The following is a 15136-nucleotide window of genomic DNA, read 5'->3' as shown; positions in this document are numbered from 1 at the left end:
GCTCTCTGTTAAGTGTAATTGCCCAGTTGACCACACCAGCTACAAGCTGTAGATTCTCCTGCCTGAAGTACACAGAAGGTATTGGAGCTCCTGGGACACATTTTGGCTGAGTGTGCGCAAGACTGGAGAAGGTAATCCATCTAAACTCTTTTATCTGAATGTCTCTGTGGCAACAGTTTTCGCAGAATGAGAAACAGGTCAGTTGCAAGCTAAATGGATTACATTTTTAAGAAAAAAAGCCCAATTTCATATTCATTGTTCTTGCTAGTAACATTTAGAGAAAAATAAATAACTTACATGTACATAAAGATCTTCCAAATCTATAAGATTATGTTGCAAAAGTACTGCAGCAACTCTGTATAAAGAGGAAGGTGTTTCACCATTTGGTTCCTAAAAGACAAGCATTACCATTTTTAGAAACAGCAAATCAAGAATGTCACAGAAAAGTATAACTTACTTTTAAAAAATAAGTAGGGCCAGTATGAACAGAGAAAGCAGGCATCTTAATAAAAGCTCTCCCTATCCCCATTATCAAAGATATTAATTCTGTCATTGTATATGGTCCTGTTACTATATTGATTCTGAATGAAGAAAGATGTGCAACCGATTATCTTCTTTCGCATCTCACAGTGACTGCATGAAATTACTAGTTCTGCAGTTAAGATGGTGAGATATCACACTAAAAATCAGCCATGCTTTCCTCATTCTTAGGGGTCTAGACTGCTGTTTATAGGAATGCATCATTTCTAGTAATATAAGAACTTGCAAATTTCATCTACAAGTTCAAATGGAGGACAACACAGTCAAACACTTAAAATGTACTCTAAAAAATGCTTGGTTCAAAAACAGTACTGAACAATTTCCATTTTGGATTATATATTGATGGTTAAAAAATGTAAGGCAAAAAGTTATCCCATGTTAAAATGTATCATAAATAGAGAAACGTACTATTTCTAAAATTGGACTTCTACAACCTATGCTAATTGTATTTTGTGGAAAGAAAGCTTTTTTCTTAAACAAGCATCAAAAACTTACATCACTGTATTTACACAGGAATAGGAGTTGACAGAAGAAGAGGTGCTCAAATACACCTCTACCCTGATATAACGCTGTCCTCGGGAACCAAAAAATCTTACTGCGTTATAGGTGAAACCGCATTATATCGAACTTGCTTTAATCCACCAAAGCGCACAGCCTCCCCCACCCCGCCCCAAGCACTGCTTTACCGCATTATATCTGAATTCGTGTTATATCGGGCCGCGTTATATCGGGTTAGAGATGTAGTAAAAATACAACTATATTACCTGATAGAATTTGAATTTGAACCCAAGGATATGACACAGAGTTTGAGGTTCACACATATACATGTATGATTCTATCAAAGGTACAAAGAAATCATCATATTCCGGCCTACATTCATAGACTTCTAAGATAATATCCAAAACTCTGTTGGGATCCAAGTTAAAACATCCTATGGGGGGAAAAAATACAAGTTAAAAATTCAGTTCTGCTATTTCTCATTTTCTAATACAACACAATTAAATTAGAATCAGGAAAAATTGCAAATGCACCAGTACAAAGAAAAACAAAAAAACTTTTTAGCCATTTACTTTGAATAAAAAGCAATTCTCTCTACATCAAAATAATTAGGCACAACTAAACAGAGCAGTGTATATTTTGGCTTTATAGTACTATATTAAATATAGAAGTTGACAGCTTTATTAAACATCAGAATTTCAAAGTTAGGGTTATAACTGAGATTTAGATTACACTAAAAATTCAGCGTTCTTGTTAAATACTTTTGTATATTAACACTCAGATCTCAGCAAGAAAAAGTCATTATGAACTTTGAAAAAAAATATTCTATTTTTAGTCAGTTCCTTCTGCAGCACCTGCCAAGGGAAAACACAAATATTCACTGTGATAAGAGATCAAAGTATTTTCTTTAGTAAAATGTTAACCTCACCATTGCGAAACAAAGACTGACACAATTGGTATATTGTGGATAACCTGTGAGTCAGATACTTGCACACTGAGGAGTAAGTAATACATCTTAATTTTTAAATTGCCATGGAAATACCTTGTGGTGAAACAAAATGGATGGCTTAATAGCTACAAGATGATCTGATGGGGAAAAAAAAAAAAAAAACAGACCCAATGCTTGCAATACTTCTAACTAACTGTCTTAATTAGTACTACAAAGGAATAGATATTTTATGGAAAAACAATTTTGAGCCAAGAAAACTACGCAAAACAGAGGTGATCTGTAAAACGCATTTTAAATTTTGAGCAGTACTATACCCTCTGTAGTAAATAGTGAAAGCATTCTACAGCCCTCTTCTAAAACAAGCATCAAAGTACCTACAATATCAGCTACCTCAGGCAATTACAAAATTGATCTTTGCTAGATTTGAAGCTGAACTTTACCAGATGTTAGCACAGCCCTTGCAGAGTACAGGGTACTGGAGCAATTTTCTCCCCATCATCTAACTTAGCTATTATTCCTTGAATACTAAAACATGAAAGGAGGCCTGAAAGTTCTGGCTCTTACTAACTCTTTTCCCTACTGATCATAGAATCATAGAATATCAGGGTTGGAAGAGCCCTCAGGAGGTCATCTAGTCCAACCCCCTGCTCAAAGCAGAACCAATGCTCTACTAAATCATCCCAGCCAGGGTTTCGTCAAGCCTGATCTTAAAAACCTCTAAGGAAGGAGATTCCACCACTTCCCTAGGTAACCCATTCTAGTGCTGATGTTAAGTGACTATACAATTTAAGTCTCTTGCCCGAAGTCTTCTCCCCATTTTAATTAAATCAGACTAATTTAGCTTTGGCTCAATGTTTAACAGGGTCTTGTTGCAAAATCCTTCTTCTCTCAGCCCCAGAAAGCCCCAAACATAAGTAGCTTCCCAATACACAGAGGCAGCTTTTAACAGGATTTGAATAGAGATACCTCCTCCACACAATTTTGATTTAGCTTTTGCAGAAACTTCCTTAAGTGGCACTAGATTTTGTACACTTCTCCTAAAGAGGGGCAATGCAGTATTACCCACTTTTCTCCCATACTCTTTGTCTTTGCTATAGGACCCCTAGGATAGGCTATTTACTCTTCAAATTTTATCCAGCTCTAATTTAATTGCCTTAACCAAACACTCTGGTAAAATTTTAGCTTTCAACAGTAATTCTAATAAAATAGAGGTATTAGCTATCTAGTTCCTCAGGGATCCCTGCATTCAGACAATCAGTTGCTCCTTTTTTTAATGCTGAGAAATCACTTGGGTATCTAGGTGGTCCCACTTCTGCATTCCTGCAAAATTGTATACACTGCTGACCCAAAAAAAAAGTATAAACGAATCAGAGATGACCTTTCAGAACTGTTCCTCTTATCTCTAATGGGTAGGAATGACCTAATTAAAATGACAAGATGTCCTAACATAATGCTTACTACAAATGCTCCCTTTGATTCTAAACAAGAGAGAGGTATTTGACTTCAAGGGTTTGTTCTTTCATTTCATCTGGCTTGGCAGATACCCACTCAGATAGGTATCAGATTTCAGGAGGTCTGAAAAAGAAGGAAGCCACAAATCTTCAAGCATATCAACTGAAGTCCTTTATTCAAGGCCCAGTGACGGGTACTGTAATCCAATTAAGTTTATGTATCACTGTCGGCTAGAGATCACATGCAACTCAGAGAGAGGGGCCACCATAGAATCATAGAAGATTAGGGTTGGAAGAGACCTCAGGAGATCATCTAGTCCAACGCCCTGCTCAAAGCAGGACCAACACCAGCTAAACGATCCCAGGCAGGGCTGAATAACTTATATAATTACTATATAAACTTGCCTTTGTCTATACAGCAGTACCAAGCCCAATTCTTCAAACATTGTTAGACCCCAAAAATAATGAGATGCAAAAATTAGCAATGAACTTTAGATTCTGTCTTCTGGTTTTCAAGCTGTTAGGGCTCACTTGGCTCACAATTTCAAGCTTTCCTCACTAACCATGAGGGCTAAAAACTAACTTATTAAAAATGACAGCTGGAATTCTCATGTATTCAGTTGTTTCCAAGAGCTGGGCCTTCAAGCTAAAAAAAAAAATATTGCAAGACTTACCATAAAACAGTAAGTGTTAACAATGCTGCCATCTTTCACGTTGAGGGTCATCTGTCTGATCATTTGTAACCACTAGGTCAGGGGTTCACAGACTTTTGTACTGGTGACCCCTTTCACATACCAAGCCTCGAGTGCGATCCCCTCCCTTATACATTAAGAACACTCTTTTATGTATTTAACGCTATTATAATTGCTGGAGGCAAAGCGGGCTTTGGGGTGCAGGCTGACAGCTCGCGATCCCCCCATGTAATAACCACGTGACCCCCCTGAGGGGTCCCGACCCCCCGTTTGAGAACCCCTGCACTAGGTAGAGAGAAGAGTAGAGGATCCACCCTCTTGCTGTAGCTTAGCAGCCAGTTAATAGGGGGCTAGAATGGGGAGGGGGAGGTCTGCTTGCAAATGTACAAATCTGCACAACTGACCATATGATACGTATTAGCTGTCTCACTCCATGGCATCTAACTCCCTACCTACTTACCCGTCGCCCAATCTATAGACTGATGGATAGATTAGTACATGTCTATCACCATACTTGCCCATTTATCTAGCTGTCTCCAGACTGCACACCCATTTATCCAGCCAGTTCTCTATTGCCATCTTATGTATAAAGCACCTAATAGTAAAGTATCTGAGGGCCATGAAGGGCACCCTCACTTATCTCTGAGGCAACAAGGCACTGGCCAGTGATGGAGACACAATACCACAGCCAATGGTCTGAACCACTGCTTCGCACCAGGCTGGCCAGCTGCCCTCTTCCAAGATGGCAACCTGAGACGCACGGGTAGAAAGGAAGTTGCTGTCATGCACGGTTTGTGTCTGCAGATGGGCATGAGAGGCCCCCAATCCTTGCAGAAAGGTGGGAAAGGCTTTGGCCTACTAGGGCCCTAAAAATTATGGGTGACTCCTGATATATTTCATGTGTGTTTAAATCAATTTATAGGTTATTTTATATGTTCTCTCTGTAATGCTTTTACCTTAAGAATAAATGTGCTTGCTTAGAAAGAGCTGTGTAGTAACTTATAACTGCGGGCAATTCACTGTTCATAGCTTTCAGAGAAAAAGCAATGAACAGGTGCTGGCCTTTAAGCAGACAGGGGATATGACAGTATAAGGCCAGGAGTTGGGCAGTCTTAAAACCCGCAATCCGAAGGGCACGGGACAAGGGTCTCTACCCAGAGACAGGTGACAAAAGAAGAACTGAGACGTGACCGGGCACTCCTGGTGTGCACTGCAAAGGGTGAAAATACTGGTACAGTTACCCTGAAACTAGGACAGCCCCCATATATACTTGGAGAAATGGACATAAATAGATGGGTGAATATTTGATTCACCATTGCAGTCTATATATAATTGTTTCCTTCAAAGCTGGCAAGCCCTATTTTTAAACTATTAAGACACACACTAACCCACTGCAATCTTTTTAGTGTAGGAAATGTTCATTTATTCACAGACTTTCAATATATCTTATCTCCCCCATACTATCAATTTTGCTAAGTATTTTATTAATTTGTGGAAAATAAAACTAAATTATCAATGTCTCCTGTGCAAGTAAACTTAAACATGCCTGATTTAACCTCTCTACTATAAAAGTATTAAATAGATCCTGATAGTTCTCTGGGGAGAAAGCCTAAAAGCTAAGGGAGATTGTTTGCTCACTATCAATTACAGAGGAAGTAAAATATGTTGAAAGGAGACTCATTATAAAATATCAGTTTCTCTCACTCCAGCTTTCCACAGCAGGTTTGTTGCTACTCCTAGCCCACACTTTATAATGCAAAGTGAGGATTACAAACTGGGGAAACTGATGGTGGAAATGTCCAAAACCAGTTTTGAGTCCAGCTTAATTAAACTAATTGTTTCAGTGGGATTACTTGATATCTCCCACTCTTAATACTGCTGAATCATCTCACTCAAACTCTTTGATTGCTATCCTAGTAAGAAGAAAAGCAAACTTGGACCCATAAACACCAGGAAATGTCTTACATTAAACACAGTACTGTACACTCTTCCTCTGTCCCTGGAGGTCTATGTTCTTAAAGAACCCATATATAACAAAATCCTCTGCTCCAGGGGAATAAAAGGCGTTAGAAGATTATGAGGTATGCCCAGTCTTTCAGGGGGTGGGTGGGCGCGCAACAAGAACAGGACAGTGTGAAGTCAATCTAAAACAGAGGTCCTCAAACTTTTGTATCGGTGACCCCTTTCACATAGCAAGCCTCTGAGTGTGGCCCCCTTTATAAATTTTAAAAAAGAATTTATATGAAACATTGTAATAAATGCTGGAGGTGAAGTGGGGTTTAGGGGTGGAAGCTGAGAGCTCACGACCCCCATGTAATAACCTCACAACCTCATGAGGGATCATGACCCCCAGTTTGAGAACCCCTGATCTAAAATACAGGCTTGTATAGACACACAAGCAATCTAAGTATGGTTAATTTACCAGACAACCCAGACTCTGTCAGTAATTTATTGTTGCCTGCTCACTTATAATATTAAGTAAACAAAGTAGTAATTGGTCATTTTACCTATTTTTAACAAAACTGCAAATCTGAAACAGCTAAATTACTTAAGGTTTTAGTTTGCCGAAGGTGCTGCATTAGGTGCATATAGAACTTTTAGTCTCAGTGTGGAAGGCCAATTTGCAAACATGTACTAAAAAAATAAATTTATAAATAAATCTGCTCAGATCAGCTATATATAAATTTATTTTTAAATCTAACTTGGTCTTCCATTGTGACACTCTTTTGCCAAGTTCACTCCTTCAGGAGTACTTAATCAACCGCAGCTGCATCTAGGTGAAAGAAGCCAACAACATTTACTGATTTGCATTTTGTTTGAGAAATACCCATTTCTTTGATTTCTGATTTTTAGACTAACTAGATAACCATTTATTCTTCTGGGTATCTAAGCTAATAAAAAAAAAAAAAAAAGGCACCGGTAAGTCATCATGCTCTCACCAATTAAAAAGGAGAATACATCTTCATAAAACTCCATTCTTAAATATCAGTCCAAAATAAATAAATTGTGGAGAAACACATGTAAAGCTGGGCTGACAACTTTAGCATCATAAATAAATTTAAATATATAGCATTTACAAAATTAACACTACCACAGAAACTCCGGCTTACAGAACTAATCCCGGAGATTATGCAACGCAATGTATTACCTTAGCACCATAAATCTGCTGTCTGATCCCCAAAAGACACCAAAAAAGTTGTCCAGAGTGGCCTCTACAGAAGCAATGCAAGGTGACTATATAGGAAAATAATTACTTATATTTGCTTCAATGAATTTCTTACCTATTAAAGATTTGATATTTTCTAGGATTAAATCACTAGTGATATTGCCAGATAAATCTTGCCCCAGTTCAGCAATCAGCTTTGCATAACCTTCATTCTCTTCTCTTAATAAGTTAAATTTCTGTTGTTTATAACTGCAATTAGGTAAGTAGAAATAAAGCACTGTAAAATGAGGTGTACAGCTCAGCACAAGATAGCTATTCATATTAACATTTATACAGATTAAATCCAGTATTTTACAAATATTAAACTTCTCTACCAACATTGAATACATGCTTATGAATTAATGGTTTTATTTCAAAGCATTAGGAAAACTACAGAATGCAGAAAACAATAAGCTTAATTTCAAATAGTGGCTAAGGACCCTCAGTTGCTGAGCACAGGTCCCAAACCAACAAAAACATCAAGCTCACATTTAACTTTAAGCATGTGATTAATTCCTTTTAAATCAATGGGACTATCTTATGCTTAATATTAAGCTTGTTCCTAACTGCTTTGCTGGATGGGGTCAGAGTATCAGCGCCTTGCAGGATTGAGCTCTAGGGATCTAAATTAATTTTAATTGCACTTCATAGATACTGAAAATGAAACAGCAGACATGTAGATACAGAACCAAAGGCCAAAAACACTGCATTAGATAGTTTACGGAAACATCAAAAGCCTATGCTTAAGTCAGAGATATTAGTAATTTATTTTTAAGTATTTTGCAAGTTAGCTTTTTCTACAATTGAAAGTTTAAATATTTGAAACCACTAGAGCAAAGATAACTAGATGTTATAATAAAATTAGATATAAATTTCATATACACTAAAAAGCTTTTTTAACCGGTACGCTGGGGAAATGGGGGGCGGGGGGAGGAATGCCAGTAAATTAAAAATGCCAGTTAACTCAGAGGGAGAGGTTTGGAGTGCTGGGGTGGGGGTCAGGGGCATGGGAGGGGCTGCAGGATGCGCTCGGGGAGGGAGTTTGGATATAGGAGGGGGCTTGGGGCGCGGGAGGGACTAGGGCGGCCAGATGGGGAGGGCGTGCTCACCTCCTGCAGCTCCCCACAAATGACTCCCAGTCCCTGCTGCTCCTGGCGGAGGCGCAACAAGGTGGCTCTGCCTCTGAAAGCAGGCGCACTGCCTCCGTCTGCAGGCGCTGCCCCCCACAGATCCCACTGGCCACAGTTCCTGGTCGATGGGATGAGAGCTGCGGAGTCAGCGCTTCAGGAGCAGGGACGGAGGCAGCATGCCTGCAAGATACCTTGCTGCGCCTCTGCCAGCAACAGCAGGGACAAGGAGCCACTTGCGGGGAGCTGCCAGAGCTGAGAACCCCCCCAACACCCCAGCCCCTCTTGGACCCAAACTCCCTCCCAGAGCATGCCCCGCAGCTCCTCCCACACCCCAGCTGGTCCCACACCAACTGCATTATAAACTGGACTTTCAGTGCAGATCAGAAATGTCAGTTTATAGAGCTTGCCAGTTGGTGAAGTGCTAGATAAAAGAGCTTTTACTGTATGTATGAAAAATATAAAAGAACAAATTATGTTTTATCAGTGAGTAATTTAAGTAAAACAAAACATTTCACTTTAAAAAACACCAAGTATTTCATACAATTTTCAACACAGAAAACATTACTTTGAAAATGTATAGATTATAAAAAGCTACATTTAAAGATATTGACCTACACCCCAAAAAAAATCTACCCACACACACTTACAACAGTTTTGTCTTGATTTTAACAGATTTCTGATTAAACTGCTGAGACTGCTTGATGAGCCCTAACGATTCCAGTGTTTCCGGATCCAGACGCTCCTTTAGGACGGTGTCTGAAACAAGGTACTGCACAAAACAAGAATGCAACATACATGTCATACATATGAGTTGATAAGTATATTAAACTAAATAGCATTTGATCTTGACTATGGGTTATCTGTGTATGTATATTAACAGTGAAATTAAAGGTAATTCAAATACAAAACATATCATAAAAACTCAGTTTCAAAAGGAACATTTGCTTGCAACTGAAAAGCTACAATTCTACAAATGAGGAATCTATATAAAATACACGGAAGGCTATGGAGTTTGCAGTGTATGGCATCACAGGATTATCTTTTTTAGCTTGATTATTAAAACTTTTGCCTGTGGCTAAAATCATTATATATTCTTTTCAAACGCTTCGAAAAACAAGTGCAACACTCATTTTCATATGCAGAAGCTTCTTAGAATTAAAGTCTTATTTTACATGGTGGAAAAGGCCAACTCCTAGACACAAAAGAGGCTGCACCAAGGGGATGTCCAGCAGAACACCCATACACATCTTGATGAAAAAAATCTGTCAATTAACAGAAAATGCTCTTTTTTTTTTTTAACAGTTTTTTTAAAACCATCCTATAGAAATTGAAATTTTAACAATTTTTATTAAATTCTACCACTTTTCAAAATAGTTCCTGTAGAAATTCTTTGGTAGCACAGATATTAAATTCCAGTTGCCCTATAATGGTATCCAAACTACAGATAACAGGATAAGTGACCATTTTTAGATTGACTACTCAAAGAGAAAAACATCTAACTGATAAGGATACAAGTAAGGACTTGGAAGCAAGCTCTCAAACCATCTATACGAGCCCAAAGTACTTCAGCTTGAGAGTTATATTTCATTCCCTGGAAATAATTAATTATTATTTGTTTTTAACAGTATCCACCATGTTATGCTCAAATGAGACCAACTATCACCTGCTGGCTGTCTATAATACGGTTCCCAATGTGTGAGCCACTTGAAGTATGAGCAACACTTCAAGGTGATGTGCAAAGCTACTTTTGTTCCAATGGTAAAGTAACGGGTTCTGCTACTTGTAGTCCCATGCAAGACAGGCTTCCAGAGGCTCTTTGACCAACTAAACAAAAAAAGGACGTGCTGCGAGGTTGCTTAATGTTATCATGTTTCTCCAGTGCAAACTCCACTACAGTCACATCAGCAGACAACACAAAAAACAAATTAGCAGCAAACATAAAGGAGGACCAGACCTAACTGCAAATAGACATGGAGATATAAGAACAGTTTGGGATACAAGCACTCACGGGATATTTTATACCAATTAGAAATGCTCCCAAAAGAAAAAATCCTGTATCTCAAAACCTCAAATTTTAGTAAGGTGAGAGATTGGAATCCAAACCTAGATCCAAATTTAGTCATTGGTACTGTCATAATAGCAAAACCAAAAATGAATATATCCAAACACTGGGGATAGGAAAGGTCACGTTCAAAATCCAGATAAAAGGTCTGTAGGTTAAGCCCCAGTTATATTATTAAAATACAGTCCAGTTCTCAGACAAGGAAACAAATCGTGTAGGAAAAAAAACAGGTAGAACCAAGCCACTTCAGCAATCACATAAAAATAAGGTTATTTTCATCTAATCTAACACTGACCTAACAGACCTTTATCAACTAACCAAACACTGTATTTGTAGCCCCGATGTGGAATCAAAATTAGAAGGGAGGTGTCTGTGAGAGGATCACCATCTTAAGAAACGGTCCAAAATATGAGGAAAAAAAATTGATGACTACTATAATGGATATTTTCAGCTGTAAAGTAATTTGAGTCCATCCAGTGATCAATGGGGCTTAATATTTTGACAGCTAATAAAAACTCAACAAAAACTTGAACACAATACACATTTTTAATAAAACAGCATCTTACACAAACTAAAACTCACAATGTAAGAAAAAGAACTGCTGTTTTATACAAATAAGGCACATGTCAGGTCCAAAATGGCACTGTCACATAACAAGAGTGCCTCTAATAATTATAGGGAGGAGAGGGGGAAAGGCTATAATTAAATTTAGTTCATTACAACAGGTTTTGGAGTTTCACATCTCACATATTCACTAAATCTAGAAAAACTGTGACAAAATAAGGATCATTAAAATTCTAGATAGACAATTTATCTAATTCTTTCCTCCGTGATCTTTATTTTGTGGGAAAGAATCAACCAATAAAAGAGGAATAAATTTGGAGGAGGAAGAACACACACTATTGTTCACAAACTATTTTGCCTGAAACTAATGACTAGTCATTCTGTGCAATTATAGTGCAACTACTTAAAATAGTTTTCTGTTCTTATAAGTCTACATAATAAAGAACCACAGGATTTGCCATATGTGCTAAGACAACTGGTCTATCTAGTCTGTTATTCTGCTTTACCTCACATTAACAAACATTTTGACTATAAGGATGAAATAATTTTGTAGTTATTCTCTTGGCAATAAAAACTTTGTGGTTTGAAACATACAACAATTTAATATATGTCATATACATACACAGTATTTCTTACAAAATAAGTAATAATTTAAAAATAAACTCAATAATTACATTACATACAATTTTTTCCCTAAAAAAATATCTGGTAAAAGATACCAATTTCAATTTTCTTGTCATATTTTAACATGGAAGTTTTTTGCTACCCAAGAAGTATGTAAGTACAACTTACCAAACAGGCTAACACCAGTTGTGTAAAATGATCTCTCTTGCTTTTTTCTTCTAAACAACTTGTTTCGATATCTGAAGTAAAGGAATATAGGAAAGGGGAAAATGAGACATTACTGGTCATGGAAACATATCTTTCCGGTTTCTCTCTGATTTCTCCACTGCAATGTAGAAGGCCCATTCTTCCTTTTGTGATGAATGAATCCTGGTAAAATCTGCTTGCACATCATATTAGAGTTTAAGAGTCAGTTATAATTAACATTCTGATTCTGTGCCTAGTCTAACCATTCATTAACACTCGGCTTACTGTACTATTTAGTGGCTGATTCTATTGATAAAAAGAGTTCACACACTGCACAGCTATAAATCCACTGGTGGCAAAAATGCTAGAGACAAGAATGAATTACAGAAGAGAATTCACTTTTTTCTTGCCCTTCTCCCTGTCTGAGTGAGGCCTATGACCAGCAGTAGATACAGCAGGTAGAAGGTGGGATAAGACCGAGGTAGGGAAACCAACATACAGTAGAACCTCAGAGTTACGAAACTGACCGGTCAACCACACACCTCATTTGGAACTGGAAGTACGCAATCAGAGGGTGGAGAGCAAATACAGTACGGTACTGTGTAAACAAACTACTAAAAAAAGGGAAGTTAAAAAAAAAGATTTGACAAAGTAAGGAAACTTTCTGTGCTTCTTTCATTTAAATTTAAGACGGTTAAAAGAAACAACTTTCTTCTGCATAGTAAAGTTTCAAATTTGTATTAAGTCAAAGTTCAGTTGTAAACTTTTGAAAACTAACATTTTGTTTAGTTACATTCCTGAGGTGTTCAAAAATCTGAGATTCTACTATACTCTGTATAGTATAAACATGCTCTCTGTCTGAAGCTGGTAAAGAGTTATCGGTTCCCCCTACGTCACTGGTCTACCCTCCCTGTGCTTTTTCTCCACATTCTCTCTTTCTTTCTGCTGTTACAGTCAGCTGTTGAAGCAGTAACATGAGAGAGCGGTTCAGGCAGCTAATCAGGTCCTACAGAAGCGCACATTCCACTGCACAGTAACCAATAAACTACCCCGGACTAGAGCAGTTTAGATCCCTCTAATTCATCAGGACAGGGAAGAGCAGAAAAGGAAAAACCTACAAGAAAATGCAAGGGGAAAAACAGATAGAAAAAAGGAGAGAGAGCAGAAACAAGGAGAAAGTTTGATAGAGTCTGGACTGAGCACTCATTAAATGTACTAGAAGACTGCCTTAACGTTATGATCTTTATAATACTACCTAGATGTGTTTTACTCTTCTGTTACATGCTTCCATAATTCTATAGAGATAAGGCATCTGAAATGCATCCTCAATTTTTCTCTCTAAGTTCACATTCTTGACTTTTCTTCCATTGACACAATCTTAAATTCCTAGGTACTGTCATCTCCAAAGTCTATTAAGTTATCCTCCCGTTCAGTACAGATTTATCCTGAAATGCTCTGACAAGCACAGTTTTAAAAATTACAAGTGTTAGCATACCCACTACTGTATTATTATAGCAAACAATACATTTTATCCAAACCCCATTAAAATGTTATGCATTTTTCTGCATCTCCTGTTCCATGATTGTGGATTTGGGATGAAGAAAGAAAAAGTGTGAAAAACTGTGTTTAAAAGTCACAGCAAATGAGGATTTCAAATCAGGCGAGACAACGATGGATACATACTGGAGGGAAAATGGAAATCTATTTTCACTCAAATATATCAATGGTAAGAAATGAAGTGCACATAAAGAGCATGATTGTTTTTAAAAGATAGCATATTTGACCACATAGTTTGAAGACCATGGCAGTGGTTCCTTAAATGAAGTCTCTCTTCTGGTACAATACAGCCATTGCTTAGAGTCACATGAGCTCAGATACATGTGCTGGTCTTGTAGCAGGCAGACATTCAGATGAACAGAGTGGCTTGTGATGGAAAGCAAACTCTTCCCCCTTCCCTTCAATCTTGGGAGCAAAGTGGTGGGTCATGCAAGTTACCAGACCACATCTGCTATCAATTCCCAAGACAGTTTTCCTGTTCTCCTCAAGAAAGGCTGTGCAGCTTAGGGCTGAAATGACTCACCTGCACAGCTACAGATGAGACTGACAGGGCCCAAAGCTATGATCAGGTTTAAAAAAAAAAAAAGTTACTTGGGAGTGAAGAGGGTGCCTTTCTGCCTTTTCCTGATTGCTGGAGTGTGGCTGGGGCTATCACCCACTCCAGTCCCATATCTCAGGTCTTCGTGTTGTTGTGATTTTTCTCCCTGGTGACCTCCAGAATAGAGCTGTTAAAGGGTACGTGCAATACTTTAAGGTAGTAGCCCCCTTTAAAAGCTTCTTCCCCAGCTTCAATAGCCAGCGGAGAACTATCCCAGTCATAGGACATGTATGAAATCTTTGAGTACAGTCAGGTATTAACTATCTCAAGGAGAGATGAGCACTTGCTCTTCAAAATAAGGAGCAGCCTTTGTGGCTGAACTTCTTTAGACCAGCTGCCATATTTGGCAATGTGAGGTTCAAGTTTCTAGTCAGGAAGCTCTCCCCAGGAAGCCACTAAGAAATTTGGATTTAGTTTGCATTTACGAAGCGAAAACCCTAATGGTTCTTCTGCAGAACTTAATTTGACTTGGAATTGAAGTGACATGTTTAAGACTTGATATATTCAGACTGAACTAGTGCCAGAACAGCACTGCTAAGGCCAAGAGGATCAGTGATAGTTTTATGATGTTAGATAACACAAATCCAGGCCGCCAAGAGGAGGGGGCAAGTGGGGCAATTTGCCCCAGGCCCAGCAGAAGAATGCTCTGGCTCCGGCCCCACCTCCGCCTTCCCTCATCCTCCAGCGCCTCAGTGCGTCACGTACAGGAGCAGTCCTGGACAAAGCTAAAGCGGCGTGGCTCTAGCGGAGCCTGAGCTCCGCCCCTCTCAGAGCCACGTGGTAAGGGGGTGGGGCTGCGAGCTTCTGGGCCCCGCTGGAATCACACCACTGCAATACTGTCCAGGGCTGCTACTGGACGCGGCACACTGAGGCTCCAGGAGAGTGGAGAGGCAGGGGTAAGTAGCATGGCAGGGGGCCGGGTTGGATAAGGAGCAGGGAGTCCTGGGGACAGTCAGGGCACAGGGAGGGGGGCAGAGGTTCTGGGGGGGCAGTCAGAGGACAGGGGTTGGATCGTGGGGATTCTGGGGGTCTGTCAGGACTCAGCAGAGGTCGGGGTAGTCAGGGAACAGGGGGGAAGGG

General features: G+C 38.9%; 1 protein-coding gene across 3 annotated transcripts in view; it reads right to left on the bottom strand.

The window, feature by feature from the left end:
- Positions 1–15136, bottom strand: part of THOC2 (THO complex subunit 2) — a 102583-nt gene that overhangs the window by 63594 nt on the left and 23853 nt on the right. For all 3 annotated transcript variants that reach the window (XM_032789912.2, XM_032789913.2, XM_075068836.1), the window contains exons 5-9: positions 11884–11954; positions 9113–9234; positions 7412–7545; positions 1305–1471; positions 298–390 (exon numbers count right to left, since the gene is read on the bottom strand). In XM_032789912.2, the coding sequence (XP_032645803.1) occupies positions 298–390; positions 1305–1471; positions 7412–7545; positions 9113–9234; positions 11884–11954 (587 nt within the window). The remainder of the gene's footprint in view (positions 1–297; positions 391–1304; positions 1472–7411; positions 7546–9112; positions 9235–11883; positions 11955–15136) is intronic.

This window comes from Chelonoidis abingdonii, chromosome 8 (genome assembly GCF_003597395.2).
Source record: "Chelonoidis abingdonii isolate Lonesome George chromosome 8, CheloAbing_2.0, whole genome shotgun sequence".
NCBI classification, from domain to species: Eukaryota; Metazoa; Chordata; order Testudines; family Testudinidae; genus Chelonoidis; species Chelonoidis abingdonii.
Note: the sequence above shows the minus strand (reverse complement) of the source record. Positions and strands in the feature narration are given on the sequence as shown.